The following is a 14,097-nucleotide window of genomic DNA, read 5'->3' as shown; positions in this document are numbered from 1 at the left end:
CCATTGGAAGTCATTCACAGTGAGCTGTTTTGTAATTGGGAGAGAAAGAAAAGCTGAGCTATTTTTCAAAGGGGTCACAGCACTTAGATGAAGACTTTGATTATATTGCTTCTTTAAAAAAGGTGTATGTAAAACATAAGAAGCTTGAAAAAAACATTTAAATGCCAACATTTAAATATACCTGTAGGTATGTAAGAATGTAGCAAGACTTTGTCATTTAACTATTGACTTAATTCCTTGCACAGAACTTGTACAATATTGGGCTCAACCCATTTTATTTAATTTCTATCGGAAGGTAAAATTGTCACAAATATTTATTTATCTGTGGTACTAAGATAGCAAACAAAATTCAGAATTTCAGTTTAACAATGTGTTTGTGCTATTCAGCTTTGGCCAAATAAAATTTAGAAGTGCCCAGCAATAAGGTTCTGTAAGAAGTATTTAATTAGATCTGTAAGGCTAAACTGAGTAAACTTAAACCCCATTCTTTATCAGCTGGTTTTCTTGCCTTCACAGGAGTTAATCAACACAATGCTTATTTTGTTGGAATTCAAATCCAATAGTAAACTACACAGTAGGAAAACAAATTGCTCTGATCTATAATCTTGTTGAAACTTTCTAGTTCTGTTATTGCAGTTTAAGTAACTTATATCTACATTGCCTTGGTTGCTTTCTCCATGCCATTTTTCTTTTAACAATTTTACTTTCTTGCTTTCTTTCATGAAGGTATTGATTACTTGGTGGGGACAGTTCCATAGGTGGTGTTTTTCTGCTGATACTTAAGTCCAAATTGTTGTTGTTTATTAGCCTTGTCAAGATATTTGCCATGTGGATTAAGTCGGACCAAGTCCAAACTAGTTTCTCTTTCAGTCTTATATTTGGCACATAAAGGGGATTTGTTATCCTGTGTTTGGAAGACTGCAGAATTTCAGTCGATTTTAGACCAGTTCACAATTAAATGACTGTGCAATCAATATACCACCACTCGTGTATCTGTTCTCAACTAATGGGTTCAAAGTGCATTCTTTAGATATTATTCATGTATTTCATACTCAGATGTATGCATCTCAGTGATTATAATAATCTTAAATCAGGTTTGAGAATATGTTGGAGATTCCTGCAATTTTTGTCTGTGGTTAGGAATGAGAGATGATGTTTGTAGTTATTAAGCTTTCAGGATTCTCTAACACATTTTATTTCAGTAGAACCCATTTAAAATATACAGCATCTGCAAAAGAGAAAGAAAAAATGTCAAGTCTCAAGCAGTTATTCTTGTGGAAATCATTTGATTAATGAAAGCCTTTTTTATGATGCTTTCAGAAAACTAACATTAATAAGAACCTGTGCAAGTTGTGGAACTCAGAAGAAAATCAAAATGTTCGAGTTCAAGGCAGGTTTCTTATGCCAAGTGTTGAGCGTTGCTTATAATTTGGGAGTTAAACCACAATCACAACAAGGGGCTACACCTGAACGAGAAAAGTGATAGTGGATGTTAGAGGAAATATTACAGGCCAATAAAATAAAATGCTGACGCCACATTGTATGGCTGTGGCTAGGAGCTCATCTTTTGTGGTCGAGCCCCCTCCATCTGACCCCCCTCTTTTGTGGAATAATGAGTAAAATGTTATGTGTGATAATGTTACAAAATGTTTGTGAGTTGCAGCTGGTGAAAGAAGAGCTGAGAGGTAATGCCCCTGGTCAGTGGAGGAAAATGAGCAAAGGATGAGTCATCTATTAGAATAAAAACAAAGAACTGCAAATGCTTGAAATCTGAAACACAAACAGAAAGTACTGGAGAAGCTTAGCAGATCTTGCAGCATTTTAAAGAGTGAATAAAAATTAATGTTTCAAGTCCAGTGACCTTGCATCAGAACTGACATCTATTAGAACTGTCCCAGCCTGCAAAACAAAATGAATTTCAAGGAAAGGAGGACAAGTTGTGTAGATGTATGATTGATGCAGTCCATTTGGTAGGGGCATGCACAAGACTGTTAAGAAGGGAGTACAGATGAGGAGAATTATGTGCAACGTTGTAGATTGGAAGCGGAGCTCGAAGTGGTATTTTTAATTTTCATTTACAGAGCATATCTGAGAGGTAGATGAATTGCCTATCAAATCTCCTGAACATGTTCCAGTATTGACTTAGTTCATGTCAAAATCACATGACACCAGGTTACAGTCCAACAGGTTTATTTGAAAACACTACCTTTCATTGCTCTGCTCCTTCCTCAGGTGTAGTGTGGAAGAGGAGGTATACCAACTCAGAATTTATAAGCAGAAAAGTAACAACCCTAAAAATGGCATGCTAACCACCTCCTGTTGAATCTTTTATCAGTTAGAAAGGAGACACAAGTTTCTATTGATTAAAATGCGAATCCCAGAATTTTTTTTAAGTCATTGCCTCGAAATAATTAAAGGTTTTATCAGTGTATGCAAGACATGACATCTCAGGTCAGACAATGTATTTTGGCTATGAGGCTTTGTTTAGAATCTTTCTAAGAAAGGTCCTGACCGAAACATCAACTTTCCTGCTTCTCTGATGCTACCTGGCCTACTGTTTTTCTCCAGCTTCACACTGTGTTATCTCTGACTCCAGCATCAGCAGTTCTTACAATCTCTGACATTTTTTTTTAACTTATGTTGTAAATAAATTTTAAAAATATGAGCATCATGTGCAAGGCCAAAATTTTTTGTCTATTAACGGCAATGTCTTGAACTGCTGCATTGCATTTGGTAGGGGCAAACACAACACTGTTGAGAAGGGAGTTCTAGGTGTTCGACCCAACAATAATGAAGGAACAGTAAGTTCCAACTCGGGAATAATGTATGGCTTGAAGGGCTATTTGCAGTGGTTGTGGACCTTGTGCTTGCTGCTTTATCATTTTAGGTGGGAGTGATCTATGGTTTGGAAGGTGTGGTTGAAGAATTTGATGCACTGTATCTTGTGGGTGGTACATACCACTTCCAAAGTGTCAAGATGAATGCTTAAGGTGGTAGATAGGATGCCGATCAAGTTGGCTACTTTTGTCCTCGCTTTATGTTGAGTTTCTTCAGCACGGTTGGAGCCGCACTCGTCCAGATAAGTGGAGAGTATTCCACCAGACTGTTGATCTATGTCTTGGTAATAGTAGACAGACTTTAGGAAGTAAGATGAACTACTTAATGTAGAATTCCCAGCCTTTGATCTGCTCTTGTAGACACACTCTAACGTTGGCTCAGTTCAGTTTCTGATCAGTTGTGACCCTGGGATGTTTTAGTGGGGGAATTCAGTAATGGTAATGTCAGAGAACATTGGGGACAGGGTTAGAATTCTTCTTGTTGGCGATGGTCATTGGCTGGAACTTGTGTGGTGTGAATGTCACTTGGCACTTATTCAGCCAAGACAGAATGTTGTCCAGGTCTTGCTGCACATAGGCATGGATGACTTCATTATTTAAGGAGTTGCAAATGGTATTGAAATCATCAGTAAATGTTGTCACTTGTAGACATTTTCCAAGTAAACTATTCAGAAAGATATTATTACACACCTCTAGAGCAAGTAGCACTTGATCCCAGGCCTCCTGGATCAGCAGTCGGCACTCCCACTGTACCACAATAACTCAGTGTTATCACTTATAAGCTTATGATGGAGAGAAAATCATTGATGAAGCAGCCGAATGTGGTTAGACCTAAGACAATTAATCTACTGCTGTAGGGGCTCTTGTCGCACAGTGGTAGTGTCCTTACCTCTGAGCCAAGAGGCCTTGGTTCAAGCCCCAGCTGCACTGGGGAGTGCAATAACATCTGAACAGGTTGATTTAAAATATTTTAATGTCTTGTTGCTGACAAACCTGCATATATAGGGCTTTCTGTTCCTTTATCTACGTAATATATGAAGAAGGTGAAAAACTTGGACATTCCATTCATCATCCTTTACCAATTTGAGTACATATCCTTGTCCCCACTTATTGCTTTCTGCCTCTGAACCAATTCCCTACCATATCAATAAGCTGCCTCCAATTCCATCTGTGCTCATTTTTGTTATTTTTGCCTTATCAAATGCCTTCTGGAAGTTCATATAATAAATTACTTTTAGACACTTCCTTATTCATCAGTTTAGCAATTACCTCAAAAAATTCAAGTGGTTTCATTAAATGTGATTGCCGTTTACAAATCCACATTGAATCTCTTTGATAAGATTACAGTTGACCAAGCACTCAGTCACACTGTTGTGATTAAACAATCCTAGTAACTTCCTTGCAACAGATGTTAGAATAACAGGCTTACACCTTTCCTCCTATTCTCCTTAAATATTGAAATGATATTAGCAAATTTCCAATTGAACAGGATAACTTCTCAACCAAGAGAGCTTTTCAAGCTGTTGACGAGGGCATCTAAAAGTACCTTCCCAAATCCTTTTAGTACTCTGTGCTGGAAACCTTTAGATCCTGGACATTTATTTATCTGTAGTCTCAGTATTTTGTCCATTTCGATTTTTATGATTATATTAAAACTTATGTTCCTCCCTGTGATTTAATTTTATTGTTACCTATATCTCTGGTGCTTTAGTTTCTTCCCTTCTTGTGAAGACCAAATTAGAGTAAGTACTTAGTAAGTGAACAAAGTATGTCCATCATCCACCTGAATGGTATACAACTGTGTTGTTCATATATATCTGCTGAATGAGATGACTAACTTGTGATAAAATAATGATTGCAGTATTTGGCAATATTGTTTGATTATGTCTTTTGCCACATGTTGTCACCAAGTGGATGAGAGATGACCCGTCATCAGTGTTAGTTAATACTTTTTGAACAACCATTAATGATTTTGCATGTTTATAATTTCTGACTGAAAGTTTCTGACATTGTGCAGAACTTCTGTTTCCAGAAGTGGAAAGTAGAGCTGCTTATTTTCAACTTTGTTTTTTCCTTTTTGTCTGTTTTTTGAAGCTGTTGTTCGCGCATGTGCTGATGGTGGAGCGAACCGCCTCTATGAGCATACTGAAGGAAGGCAAGAAAGGTACAGTCTAATAATTCTTCTGTTATCTCTTTTTAATCGTCTTCCTTGGAACAGTGTTTAATGGCAAGTTGTCCAATATTTCTGAAGGCAAGAACCATTTCTGTGTAAAAGTCTGTCTGTCTTCATTACGACAGCATAAGAAATAGGAACAGGAACAGGATTATTACATGTAAAGAAACAGCAGTTTAAAGAATTCAGTATGGGCAAAGGGTTTTCTCTTCAATAATTTTCTGCACATATCAGAAACTCAATGATGACATCGACTTTATCAGAGGTAAAGACATCAGAAACCTGATGAATGTTCATATCTCCACAGTGTGAAAAAAAATTTGAGCATTCAAGCTAGAAGCGATTTAACAATTGTGTCTGTAATTCTGTTTCTTGATTAACAGTTCAACTTTTTTCCTTCAGTGCAGAATTGTTTTCTCTTCAGCTGTGAATGTTTTGGGTATGTGCCAACAGTTGGTGGGATTGAGAGTGGTGTCAGGATGGTGCGACAGTCTGGAAGATATTTTTGCTACGTAGGGAACTAAGCACCAAATAAAAGGTGTAAAATAATGTCAGACAAAAAGGCATGTGTGCTAGTAACTTTTGATGAGGAGAATTTTTAATTTGCAGAGCTTAGACTTAGGTAAAATGGCAGTCATGCCAGTTCTAAAGCAAAAACAGTAATTGGTGGTGAAATTCAGCAGGTCTGGCAGCGTTTGTGGGGAGAAAGTAAACTTATCTTCATCAGAACTGTTAACTCTGCTTCCTTCTCACAGATGCTGTCAGGCCTGCTGAGTTTCACCAGCGATTTCTGTTTTTGCTTCAGATTGCTACCATTCGCAGTTCTTCGTTTTATTATAATCTTGCCAGTTCCCTCCTCTGAGTGAGAACATGCTGCAAGTACAGAGTGGGTCATTCGCCATCTTTAAGATTACTTTGTTTTTTTAAGCTATTTTAGATGTGCTAAGTATTGACTGATCAGTGTATTTCCAGCATTTTCTGTTTTTATTTCAGATTTGTTTGCTACACTTGCCATTACATTGAGCCAAAAATCAGGAAGAAACATGTAATATTAAAATATATTTTGTCTTCCCTTATTGCTGTAGAACAACTAAAGAATAGAATATTCTTTAGAATAGAAATGAAAGTTGCAAACCATTCTACGATAATGAGTATTTCCTAAAACTATTGGCTAATCTCTGGAAGTATGGAAACCTACTAATTCTAACTGGCAGTTATTCTAACAAACAATGTTTGCTCCACTCCTTGTTGCTGCCATTCCTTTGACATTGGCCTCTTCTGCAGACTTGGTAAGGCTCTTATCAATCAGCATTTAATTCCCATGGTTTGATATATTCATATTTGATAACAAAGATCACCACAATTTGTCACAGATTTATATTTGCTTTATCTTATTTAATAACTTTAAGCACTCCCCTATGAAATTTGACCTGGCTTCAATATTGATCTTACAGTTTGTAAAATTTGCTTGCGTGTAGCCATTGTAATCTTCCTTGTTGTTAATCCACTTTATGACATACAGAAAGGTTGTATTTTTGTATTGTGGCACTTATCTGTCTTGACTCCTTGACTGTTGCTAGGTTGGAAGGTTGCTTGTCTGATATTCAATACTCGAAAAGCAGAAATTAGTTCCATTTAAATAGTGGGAAGACTAAAGTCACTGCCTTTAATCTCTGCCAAAAACTCTATTCCCCAGTCACACTCTCACTGACAATTGTCAGAAGTTGAGCCAGACAGTTCGCATTCTGGGTGTGATATTTCACTTGAGATGAGCTACTGATCACACATTTTGTGCCATCATTAAGACCATCTACTTCCACCTCCTCAATATTGCACCTACTTTAGCTCATCTGCTATTGAAACACTCACTTATGCCTTTGTTATCCCGAGGCTTGATTATTCCAAAGGATTCTTGGCAAATCTTTGACATTCCACCCTACCTAAACTTGAAGTCATCCAAAACTCTGCTGCCAGTGCCGTAACTTGCATTCAGGCCTGTTTGTCATCAACTACCGTGCTCAGTGACATATATTGACTCTGGGTCAAGCAACACTTATCTTTTAAAATTCTTATCGTTGTTTACAAATCCCCTTTATGTCTTGCCCTTGTCTATCGTATTTCCTCCAGGCATCATTCTCTGAGATGTCTGCAGTTCTCGCATTCTGTCATCTAGAATATACCTGATTTTTATCAGTGGCACGACCTTCAGTTGACTGGGCCTGCAGTTCTAGAATTCCCTCTGTAGATCGCTTGTCTGTTGACTGTCTTTCCTCCTTCAAAGCTGTGTTTAATTCCTGCTTCTTTAACAAAGCATTTGGCTATGTACCCAAATATCTTTGTGACTCAATGTTGCTTTATAGTGTTCCTGTGAAGTGCCTTGAGACACTTTATTGCATTAAATAATTGATCATGCTGCCAGGTTGTCTGGACTATGTTAATAGTGATGGAGAATGGGGGAAGACAGGAAGAGGCTTTGGCTGTGTGGATGTGTTTCAGTCAGCTTTTTGAGTCAGAACTACTGAGCTGCAGAGCAGGAAACATCTCTTCCAAGCAGAGTTCAGTTATAATTTTATGTGCTATCTAAAAGAGTTCAAAATTCTTTGTCCTGAAGAAGAGCTATACTCGAAATGTTGGCTGGTCCTTTCCTCCAGGTGCTGCCTGGCTTGCTGTGTTCTTCCAGCCTCCTGTTTGTCTACCTTGGATTCCAGCATCTGCAGTTTTTTTTTTGTCTCTAATCAAAATTCTCTGTAACTGAAGGAATCCACTAACAGCGAGTCAGATCTCTGGGATATTTAAGCTGAAAGAAGGTTTTAGATGGAAAACTCCAGAGTTCAAGAATATTAGAAACAGTGAGCCTTGACATGAGGTGGCTATGCATCAAAGGTTAGCAATGCATGTGTTAAACTAAGAGTCTACATCCATAGGATGGTTGGAGGAAATTTGAAGGGAAAACTTTGCTAGAAGTGAGCAGAAGGCACAAGAAATTCCAGCTGTTAGACAAAATGCAGAAGCAGCAGTCAGACCAGGTGATTTGTCTTTTAATTTTTGATGTACATCTGAATTGAGTTTTGGGTTTGGAAGAGTGTAGAAGGAAATTTGGATTACATTTGGTTGAGGGAATAAACACCTGTGTTCATTGTATTTTTAATATCTTTATTATAACAAACTCGTTATATAGTTATCAGTGTTCATGTTATTTAGCCTTTTCTCAGTAAAATTCATTTAAAGCATAAATCTTGTGGTGTCGTTGTTTTCATGCAGTCCTGAGATTTTGGGTTTTCCAAAACATCAAAGACACATTACTGGTTTCTACTGACGACTTGACCTATTTTGTAATGACCTTTGAAACCTGCACTTTATGGTGATTACATTTCACTTGGATGGATTGTGGGCAAGTTGGGTCTTTCTCGTTCTTTGCGTTTTACTTTTTGAAATGTCTGTAAATAATTACATGAATGGTGAATTACCCCAAACAGTATCCCACATAGCAGAACTTTTTAAGAATTGTGAGAGCAGTTCTTCACAGAATGCTAATAGAAAGCACCAATTGGTTTTCTAGGATAATGAAATGTTCAGTTAGTTGGACAAGGTCAAATCCACATGGAGATCAGACCACATGCGTTTCAGACCTGAATCATATTTCTAAATATTGAAAGGGATATTAATGTTTCTGTTGCTAATTTTCACTGTAGATAATCAGACAGAGGAAGTTTATGACTGTTGATGGAATCCAAAGTCTTAATTTCTGTTTTCCTGATAGATGTCACTTTATTTGCTGATTTTTTTGTTCTTCACAGATGCTGAGCTTTTCTAGCAACTTCTGTTTTTGTATCACTTTGTTCGTGCTTTACTTATAGTACAGATTGAAAAATTATATTTTAGAAAACACAATATATCATAGGTAAAGCAGGCAAGGAAAGCAGAGGAACAACTCAGAACTGGGTAGGGAATGCACAAGGAACAGCAATCCAGCAGGCTGGCTGTGAAGAGGAGCTGTATACAGCAGGATGGGGAGTGAAGAGGATCAGTATAAATTCCACATGCCACAGCTTGATCCTGAGCAATGAGAAAGCAGTTTCATTTATACACATACTGTTCAGATATCTAATAGTGGTCCCAAGGCAACTTTGTCTTTTGTGTGCCAGCTCTATCCTTGTACAATTGCATTTAGTCTCTTACCCAGCCAGCCACAGATGTTCACATTTCATGAGTGAATAAATTAAAATCACTCTTAGTTTTGCATTCCCAGTCTCACATCAGCAATTGCATGGCTGGCTTCGTTCACTACAAATTCCAAGGTTGCCTCCTTCATTTTCTTTAATTCACTTATGGCATGTGCTTGTCACTAGCTGGCCAGCATTTATTGCCAGTGGCTAGTTGCCTTGGGAAGTTGGTGATAAGCTGCCTTCTTGAACTGCTGCAGTCCATGTTCTTTGGTATAATGCCCTTGTGGAGGGAATTCCAAGATTTTGTCTCAAAGACACTGAAGGCATGGTGATATATTTCCAGGTCAAGATAGTGAGTGGCTTGAAGGGGAACTTGCGGATGGTGGTTTTCCAATGTATCTGCATTCCTTGTGGATTGTGGTGGTCTTTGATTTGGAAAATGCTTTCTGAGGAACTTTGGTGAATTTTAGTAATACATCCTTTAGATCGTACGCGCTGCTGCTACTGAGCATTGGTGGTGGAGGAAGTGGATGTTTGCGGAGGTGCTGCCAACTAAGTGGGATGCTTTGTCCTGGATAATGTCAAGCTTCTTGAGCGTTATTGGAACTGTTCTCATGCAGGCAATTGGGAAGTGTGCCAACACACTCCTGACTTGTACTTTGTAGATAGTGGACAGGCTTCGGGACTCAAGATGTGAGCTCCTTGTACAGGATTCCTAGCTTCTGACTTGCCTTTGTAGCCCTAGTATTTATCTGGTGATTCCAATTCAGTTTCTGGTCGAGAGTAAACCGCAGGATGTTGATAGTGGGAGATTCAGTGATGATAACTATATTGAATATCAAGGTGTGATGGTTAGATTCTGTCTTGTTGGAGCTGATCATTGCCTGGCGTTTGTGGGCAGCAATGTTACTTACCACTTTTCAGCCCAACCTGGATATTATCAAGGCCTTGACTATTTCAGTATCTGAGGAGTTCTGAATTATGTTGAACATTGAGCAATATTCAGCAAATATCCCCAGTTCTGACCTTGCAAGGGAGGGAAGGCCAGTGATAAAGCAGTTGAAGATGGTTGGGGTCTGTTTCTGTGCTATATGACTATGAATCTATGAAAGATTTGGAGGGATATGGGCCATATGCAGGCAGATGGGACTAGTTTAGTTTGGGTATGGACTAGTTGGACCGAAAGGTCTGTTTTCATGCTGTATGATTCTATGATTGAGTCGAGGACAGTCCTCTGAGAGGCACCTGCAGAGATGTCCTTAGACTGATCTTCAACCATGACGACCGTCTTCCTTTGTGCCAGGTATGACTCCAACCAATGGAAGTTTACCCCAATTCCCAATGACTCCATAAAATGTGGAGGTATGTTGGCCTGTTCTGTTGTTGGGCAGTGGTCTTGTCTCCTACAAACACAAATAGGAAGTTTCCATGTTTCTCCATGGATACAAGCATAGTACCTATTCTAGTCAGGGTCCAGTCGGCCATGATGTGAGACACATCATGCTTGAACATTGCCTTGTGGACCATGAGGGACCATATGTCAGCGAAGACAAAAGGTGCTTCTCACAAAGCTGCAACTCTGTCTTTGTCAGGATAAGCTGCTGCCTGACTGTCTTTGCCACCTCTTTGGTGGTCACCTGCACACCACCTTTAGGATCAGAACACAGTGCTTGAAGTGGTTAATGGGCCACCTCTTTATACCAGTGAACTGAGCATAAAACAAGAACTTATCGGATCTTGTAACAAAAGCAATATAATAACTGTAGAGGCTGGAAGAGCATAATGATAAGCATGATCTAGAAGCTGAGTTTGTGGAATGTTTACATGACGGTTTGTTGGTGCAGTATGTTATGGAGCTGACCGGGGATAAAGCTATCTTAGACCTAGTATTGTACAATGAGGCAGTGTTAATTATAGTGTTATTGTAAATTATCCTTTGGGAAATAGTGATCATAATACAATTGGAATTTTATTTTGAGTGACATGTTCACTTCGGAAAACGGGATCTTACAGACAAAGCCAATTATATAGGTATGTGGGGATAACTTTCTCAGGCTGATTAGTTAACTTGACTAAGAGGTGTGGCATTAAATGAATGGGTAAACCTTTCAGCAAATAATTCAAGCTGCCTAACAAAAACATTTCTCATTGAGAAACAAAAACACAGTAGGAAAGACCCATTCGTCATTCACTCAGGAAGTTAACAATAGTATATTTTTAGAAGAGGCTTATAATGTTGCAAAGAACAGTCTCAAGTTCATGGATTCAAAGTGTTTTAGAAATCAGCAAAGGGCCACCAAAAAAAATTGATTAACAAAAGAAAAAACCATTTGTATATTTTCATGTGCTATAAAATTGGACTTCTCACCAATCTTGTAAATAGAGGCATAACTATTTACTCATCTTGCAAGTTTGATACGAGAATAGAGCATTGTAAAGCTGTCCTGTTGGACAGTGACTAACCTGATCAGATCATTGCACACTATGTATCATGCAAATCCATAAATCTGTCTTTGTCCCCATGACATGTATCACTGTCCTGCTTAGAGTTCACAATACTGTCAAGTTCTGTGTCACTCACAAATTTTGACTTTGTGCCCTTTACACTAAGTCTGAGTCATTAATATACATCAAATACTTTGACTTTCGAACTCAAATGTGCCAATTCTACCTGAAATCAAACTAGAAAGGCAAGGTATCTCAAAATCCAACCATAGGTTAAGCAAACCATTTCACGCTGCTACTGTGCAGTGGCTTGGCAAGTGACATTTTCCACTGACACGATGCTGACTTCAGTTCAAGAATGTGTTCTGCCCACCACAAAATTGAGCAGCATTGTGTGAATTTCAGTGCTGGTGTAATGCTGGGTGCATAGGCTATGTAGCCCAACATTTGGCTGATTGAATTAAATAGCATGTTCCTTCGATTGTTTGTAATAAGTAGAGCACAGACTTTATTCAACCAGCTTGCATTTGCAAAACCCAAATAAATTGCTACTATTTCATGAGATTGGGCACACTTGCTGAACAGTCCTGAATTTGTTAATATCTACACTAACAACCAGTTTAAGATCTTTAGTTAACTCCATAATATGGCTCATTAATGCTTACTAGAATCATCAATGATTTACAGATTGATTTACACATTCTCTGCAATCAAAAAGAATCTATTTAATCTTGCACCTCAATGAGTTATTGAGGAGATGGTGGAGATGATAGCCCCCCATCACTTTTGGTCTGGCATCTTGCTTAGTTATTTGGTTAGTTGGCCAAACAATCAGCATCCTTTTCTCCTGTAGCATCTATTTTTGGGATTTTTAAAACGTTTTCATTCTTGCCTTTGTTCTCATCAGCGCAAGGGACAAAGCTTTACCAACTGTCTCTTCTGTCAATAATATCAAATATCAAGAGACTTTCGATTAATTACGAAAATCCAAAATGGTTTTGTTAAGAGAAAACCATGTTTAATTAACTCGTTTGAGTTTTTTTTTGGTGAGGCAACAGAAATGGTTGGTGAAGGTGACAATAAAATATTGTTTTATTCGAAAAACAAGATCACAGTCTAAAAGCTGAATTGTCTCATGATTTGCATAGAAAAATGCATATCTGTATTCAGTTATCAGGCTATACTTAACCATGTCATAATTATGTAGAAATAAATATAAATGCATTTGACATTAGAAAATAGAATGGGTGGGCAGCATATTAAAGGAAGGGTAAGGTTAAATTAGGATTATATTAAAATTACAGATGAATATTCTATTCCTGCATTACTGGCACTGAAGTGCTTTTCAACTTCATTTCAGCAATTCTTCAAGGACCAAAATCATGCAAGGAATCGAGCTGCATTGGTCACTTTCTGTCATGCACCTTATGGGGTAGTGTGGTTGAGTTAGTGTAGATGGACTTCCAGAAGGCTTTTGATAACTTGCCACATCACAGGCTTTTCAGCCAAATGAAAGCCTGTGGAATGAAAAGGTGGTGACAGCCTGGATGTAAAATTTACTGAGTGACAAGAAACTGAGAAACTGGTGAACAGTTGTATTTCAGACTGGAATAAATTATACGGTGGGGTCCACCAGTGGTCAATGTTAGGGCCTTTACTTGATGTATATTGGTGACTGAGATGTAGGTGTCTAGGACACGAATTCAAATTTGAGTGACACAGAACTTTGTAGTATTGTGATCTCTGAGAAGAATGGTGATAAATTTCAAGAGGACAGAGAAAGGTTGGTGGAATAATTGGACAAGTGGCCGAAGAAATTCTTGGAGAGAAATGTGTAATGATTTAATGAAAAATGAAGAGACACAGTAAAAACGAAAGGAAGTGTGAGCAGAATGACTTGGTGGTGTGTACGTGTATAAATCATTGAAGGGGCCAATGCAGGTTAAGAAAGTGGTTAATAATGCATATGGGAACCTAAACTTTATAATTAGGAGTATGAGTGTAGAAAAATAAGGAAATCATGATAAACCTGTATGAAATGCCAGTTTGGCTTATTGGAGCATTGTGCCTCATTATGGACACCACAGGAAGGATGTGAAGGTGTTAGAGAGGATAATTTAAGATTCATGAGAATGGAATCAAGGATGAGGAACTTCAGGTTCATAGTTGATTTGGAAAATGGACTGTTCTCTTTGGAAGAGAGAAGATTAAGAGGAAATTGTGCTTAAAACATTTGGTTCTCAGGACAGAATGGAAGAGAGAAAATATTACCAATAAGACTGTAAAACATAGGAGCAGAATTAGGGCATTTGGCGAATTGATGCTGCTCGGGCATTCCATCATGGCTGAAATGTTTCTCAACCCCATCTTCCTGCCTTCTCCCCGTAACCTTATGTCCACTTACTAATTAAGAGCTTATCTATCTCTGCCTTAAATACACTCAATGACTTGGCTTCAGGAGATTCACCACCCTCTG

At 38.2% G+C, this 14,097-nt stretch overlaps 1 protein-coding gene across 1 annotated transcript in view; it reads left to right on the top strand.

Annotated features, from left to right (window-relative positions):
* The window catches only part of tpk1 (thiamin pyrophosphokinase 1), a 300,846-nt gene that overhangs the window by 100,308 nt on the left and 186,441 nt on the right, over positions 1 to 14,097 (top strand). The window contains exon 6 of the mRNA XM_048608096.1: positions 4,932 to 5,001. Coding sequence (XP_048464053.1) covers positions 4,932 to 5,001 — 70 coding nt within the window. The remainder of the gene's footprint in view (positions 1 to 4,931; positions 5,002 to 14,097) is intronic.

This window comes from Rhincodon typus, chromosome 2 (genome assembly GCF_021869965.1).
Source record: "Rhincodon typus isolate 14 chromosome 2, sRhiTyp1.1, whole genome shotgun sequence".
Classification (NCBI taxonomy): domain Eukaryota; kingdom Metazoa; phylum Chordata; class Chondrichthyes; order Orectolobiformes; family Rhincodontidae; genus Rhincodon; species Rhincodon typus.
Note: the sequence above shows the minus strand (reverse complement) of the source record. Positions and strands in the feature narration are given on the sequence as shown.